The sequence below is a fragment of the Chiloscyllium plagiosum genome, chromosome 2 (genome assembly GCF_004010195.1).
Source record: "Chiloscyllium plagiosum isolate BGI_BamShark_2017 chromosome 2, ASM401019v2, whole genome shotgun sequence".
NCBI classification, from domain to species: domain Eukaryota; kingdom Metazoa; phylum Chordata; class Chondrichthyes; order Orectolobiformes; family Hemiscylliidae; genus Chiloscyllium; species Chiloscyllium plagiosum.
This window is the reverse complement of record NC_057711.1, coordinates 15,763,712-15,768,579: the sequence shown is the minus strand read 5'-3', so window position 1 is coordinate 15,768,579 and position 4,868 is coordinate 15,763,712. Positions and strand designations below refer to the sequence as shown.

General features: G+C 46.3%; 1 protein-coding gene across 3 annotated transcripts in view; it reads left to right on the top strand.

Moving 5' to 3' along the window:
- Positions 1-4,220: 4,220 nt before the first annotated feature.
- Positions 4,221-4,868, top strand: part of hpgd (15-hydroxyprostaglandin dehydrogenase) — a 57,100-nt gene continuing 56,452 nt past the window's right edge. The window contains exon 1 of one of the 3 annotated variants that reach the window (XM_043704601.1): positions 4,221-4,663. In XM_043704601.1, the coding sequence (XP_043560536.1) occupies positions 4,571-4,663 (93 nt within the window). In that variant the 5' untranslated portion in view covers positions 4,221-4,570. The remainder of the gene's footprint in view (positions 4,664-4,868) is intronic. The other 2 variants (XM_043704612.1, XM_043704592.1) reach the window with 2 other exon arrangements.

The window sequence follows — 4,868 nt, the reverse complement described above, 5'->3', positions numbered from 1 at the left end:
CCTGACTCAGAGGTAGAGAAACTACCATTGCACCATAAGAGCCCTTAAAGCTGAGTCATATAGAATCCCTACAGTATGGAAACAGACCCTTCGGCCCAACAAGTTGACACCGACCATCTGAAGAGTAACCCACCCTATTCCCCTACATTTACCCCTGGCTAATGCACGTAACCTATACACCCCTGAACACTATGGGCAATTTAGCATGGCTAATTCACCTAAACTGCATACCTTTGGATTATGGGAGGAAACCCCACAGACACAGGAAGAATGTGCAAGCTCCACACAGTTAACCAAGCATGGAATTAAACCTGGGTCAGTGGCACGGTGAGGCAGCAGTGCTAACCACTGAGCCACCATACCACCCCCTTTTTTCTCGGTGCAAACTTAAACACCTCCACCCCTTCTCCACTGCACCCCACCCCCCACCCCCAACGGCACAACCGCATACATCTTCCTTCCTCTTCCCCAGTAGATTTCTCGTCATTAAGAGAGTCTATGGTTATGGGAAAAAGACAGAAAAGTGAAGTTTAGGATTATCAGAAATCTATATATCTCAGCTTTAAGGGCTCTTATAGTGCAGTGGTATGTCCCTCCCTCTGAGTCAGGATACCTAGGCTCAAGTCCCATCTGCTCTAGAGGTGTGTAATAATATCTCGGAATGGGTTGATTTGAGGAAGAGGCAGGAGTTGAGGATTATAAGATCAGCCACAATCTCATTGAATGATGGAGCAGACTCGATGGGCTGAATGGCCTACTTCTGTTCCTATGTCTTACAGTCTGTTGGCCTTGGAATTCCCTCCTCGAGGGGTTTCAGCACTCTGGCAAAGAAACATTATGGAGCCCTGTCAGAATCAGGCTTTTATCTAATTTCATAAATGGTTCCAATTGTTGCTCAGTTCAATTGATTAATGTTTGGTCACAGTGACCATCACAGTATCTTTGATGAGAGTGCATTGAAACTTATCACACTGTCTTGAATGTTATTTTAAACTATTCCTCTCTTGTGACTGAATTTTTTGTGCATTCTGAGTGAAATTTAAACAACGCTGCACTTTGTGACACGATAAATTCCTGACACAATTTACAATGCTGGATAATTTCCTCAGCCAGTCATACCTAACAATGCACTAACTGAACGGCATTAATTTTCTTCAAATAATTCATCTTCTGTGACTATCCAATATTTGCTGGTGAAGTGATCCTGCCAGACTTGATTGGAAGACTCTGTTTCACTGTCATACTGATGATCTAAATGATGGCATGGTAGCTCAATGGTTGCCTCACAGTAGCAGGGTTCCAGGTTCAATTCCACCCTCAAGCAACTGTTTATGTGGAGGTTGTACACACTCCCCATATCTGTGGGGATTCCTTGGGGTGCTCTGGTTTCCTCCCACAGTCCATAGATGTGCAGACTAGGTGGATTAGCCACATGAAATGGGGAGCTACAGGATTGGAGGGTGGGATGCTTTTCAGGGAATTGGTGTGGATTTGATGGGCCGAATGGCCTGCTTTCACATTATGGGGATTCTACGACTCCTCTTGGTTGCATCTAACCATGATCAGGCACTTAAACGTTGATGGAGAAAATTGCTACAGACACTGGAATCTGTACTGGAAAGAAGATTTTGGAAATCACAACAGGTCAGGCAGCATCCGTGGAGAGAGAGCAAGCTAACATTTTGAGTCTAGCTGACTATTCATCAGATCTCTAATGAAGTCATCTGGAAGAGTCATCTTGACTCGAAACATTAGCTTTCTCTCTCTTTCTCCACAGATGCTGCCTGACCCGCTGTGAGTTCCAGCATTTTTTGTTTCCACTTTAACAATAACCTTCCCTCCATCATTAGGTCAGAAGTCCTGATCTTACTGCATTTGTTGATGACTGCACAGATGCTGAAGCAGTCCATAACAAAATGCAGTAAGATCAGGACTATATTCGGACTTAGGCTGGCAAGTGCCAAATAACATAAGTACCTCTCAAGTGACAAGCACTCTCCAAAAAGAAACAACTAAGCACCTCACCTTGACACTCAAAGAGTACTGGAATCAGTGAGACCCCACTATCCATACCCTAAGGGTTACGATTGACCAGAAACTGAACTCGCCGTACGTATATGTATCCTGTGACTGCAATAAAAAACAAAGGTGTGTAGTCCCAGAAGGCTGCTCTCATTATTAGAGTGGTGCTGGAAAAGCACAGCAGGTCAGCAGTATCCGAGGAGCAGGAAAATCAACGTTTCGGGCAAAAAAAACCTTCATCAGGAATTCAGACTTGTGCCCGAAACATTGATTCTCCTGCTCCTTGATTGCTGCCTGACCTGCTGTGCTTTTCCAACACCACTTTAATTTTGACTCTAATCTCCAGCATCTGCAGTACCCACTTTTGCCTGCTCTCTCATTATGACTGGTGGTGAGTTTAACCTGAGGGTCTCTACATCTTAGACAAGGGAAGAATTTGAGAAGGAGAATCCTTCATGGTAACCTCAGCCATTGTGGGAATTAAACCCACACTGCGTTGCAAAGCAGCAGTGAAGCCAACTGAGCTAACCAATCTCTGCTGTGACTATCAGAACAGGTCAGAGGCTAGGAATTCTACTATGTGCAGCTCATCCTCTGACCCCTGAAAGCCTCTCCACCATCTATATTCAGCACAAGTCAAGAGTGTGATGGATTACACACACCCTCCCCACCTGCCTGGATGGGTGCAACTCCAACAACACTCCAGAGACTAAGATACCCTCTATGAGGTTAGAGCACCCAGCCTCACCTCAGCCAAAAGCCCCAATGTGGGTGTCCCGACATCACATGTACTGTAATAGTTTAAGAAGGTAGCTCATCTTTTCAAGAGCAGTTAGGGATAGAATAACAACTGATGTTCTTTCGGTTCCAAATGCCATGAAAGATTTTTGTTTTGGCGAGATGGATTTATTTCCAGGGGCGCCGGTGTTTTCAGTGATCCCCTTCCACCTATGATCAAGTTAGCTGGCTTCCCAAATGTGTTTCTCCTGACAGTGATTCAAACAGGTGGATGAGGGTATAGCGGTTCATGTGGTGTATATGGATTTCAGTAAAGTGTTTGATAGGGTTCCCCATGGTAGGCTATTGCAGAAAACACGGAGGCATGGGATTGAGGGTGATTTAATGGTTTGGATTAAAGATTGGCTAGCTGAAAGAAGACAGAGGGTGGTGGTTGATGGGAAATGTTCATCCTGGAGTTCAGTTGCTAGTGATGTACTGCAAAGATCTGTTTTGGGACCACTGCTCTTTATCATTTTTATAAACAACCTAGATGAGGGCGTTGAAGAATGGATTAGTAAATATGTGGATGAAAATAAAGTTAGTGGAGTTGTAGACCGTGCAAAGGATGTTGCAGGCTACAGACAGATATAGATAAGCTGTAGAGCTGGGCTGAGAGGTGGCAATGGAGTTTAATGTTGAAATGTGTGAGGTGATTCACTTTGGAAGGAGTAACAGGAATGCAGAATACTGGGCTAATGGTAAGACTCTCGGTAGCGTGGATGAGTAGAGAGATCTTGGTGTCCATGTACATCGATCACTGAAAGTTGCCACCTAGGTTGATAGGCTTGTTAGGGAGGCATACGGTGTGTTAGCTTTTATTTGTAGAGGGATTGCGTTTCGGAGCCACGAGGTCATACTACAGCTGTACAAAACTCTAGTGCGGCCACACTTGGAGTATCACGTACAGTTCTGGTCACCATGTTATAGAAAGGACGTGGAAACATTGGAAAGGGTGCAGAGGAGATTTACTGGGACGTTGCCTGGTATGGAGGGAAAGTCTTACGAGGAAAGGCTGAGGGACTTGAGGCTGTTTTCGTTAGAGAGAAGAAGGTTAAGAGCTGACTTAATAGAGAAGTACAAGATAATCAGAGAGTTAGATAGGGTGGACAGGGAAAACCTTTTCCTGCAGATGGTGGTGACTAGCACTAGGGGACATAGCTTTAAATTGAGGGGTGATAGATATAGGACAGATGTCAGAGGTAGGTTCTTTACTCAGAGAGTAATAAGGGCATGGAATGCCCTGAGTGTGACAGGAGGAGACTCGCCAACTTTAAGGGCATTTAAATGGGCATTGGATAACTATATGGATGATCATGGAATAGTGTAGCGTAGACGCGCTTCAGATCGGTTTCACAGTCTGTGGTGCGCTGTATTGTTCTCTGTTCTGTGATTCCAGTCTTTGCTTAGAGTTGTCTCGGGGCTGATCGGACAGTGAGTGATTCAGTCGCTGCACAGTAGAAGTGAAAGCAGATTCTGTGTCGCAAAGATAGGGAGGTGGGACTGTGCAATTGTCCCCGACTGCAGGGAGAGAGGGGTTGAAATGTGTTTTGTTTCTGGAGGGTTGATTGTGACCTTCGCTGACGTACTCCACGTGATATAAACATTGAAGCGAGATCAGGAAAGGACACACACGGTGTGCGGCACAGAGACACAGAGGGAGAAGTTGGTGAAGTTTGCACAGGGACAGCTTGCTTGCAGAGTGTAGGGCAGGCTGTCAGTGAGCAGCCTGAGAGCTCGGTGCTGGGCTCCCGGAGCTGACACATCTCCCATGGATCTGACCGGCAAAGTCGCGCTGGTGACTGGAGCAGCTCAGGGCATCGGCAGATCGTTCAGCGAGGCGCTGCTGAGACATGGAGCGAAGGTAGAAGCTGTGTACCGCTCCGAGCCACCGCAGCTGCTCACCCTTCATGCCTTTACCAGGTTCAAGCTGACTGTTTTTACTCACTCTCTCTGTTTCTTCCTCCCACTCCCCGCTGCCTCTCCTCTGATCACCTTTCCTCTTACACGCACCCGCACCGCCCCCCCCCCCGACTCTCCTACTTTCACCCCTTCTCTCCCCCAACTTC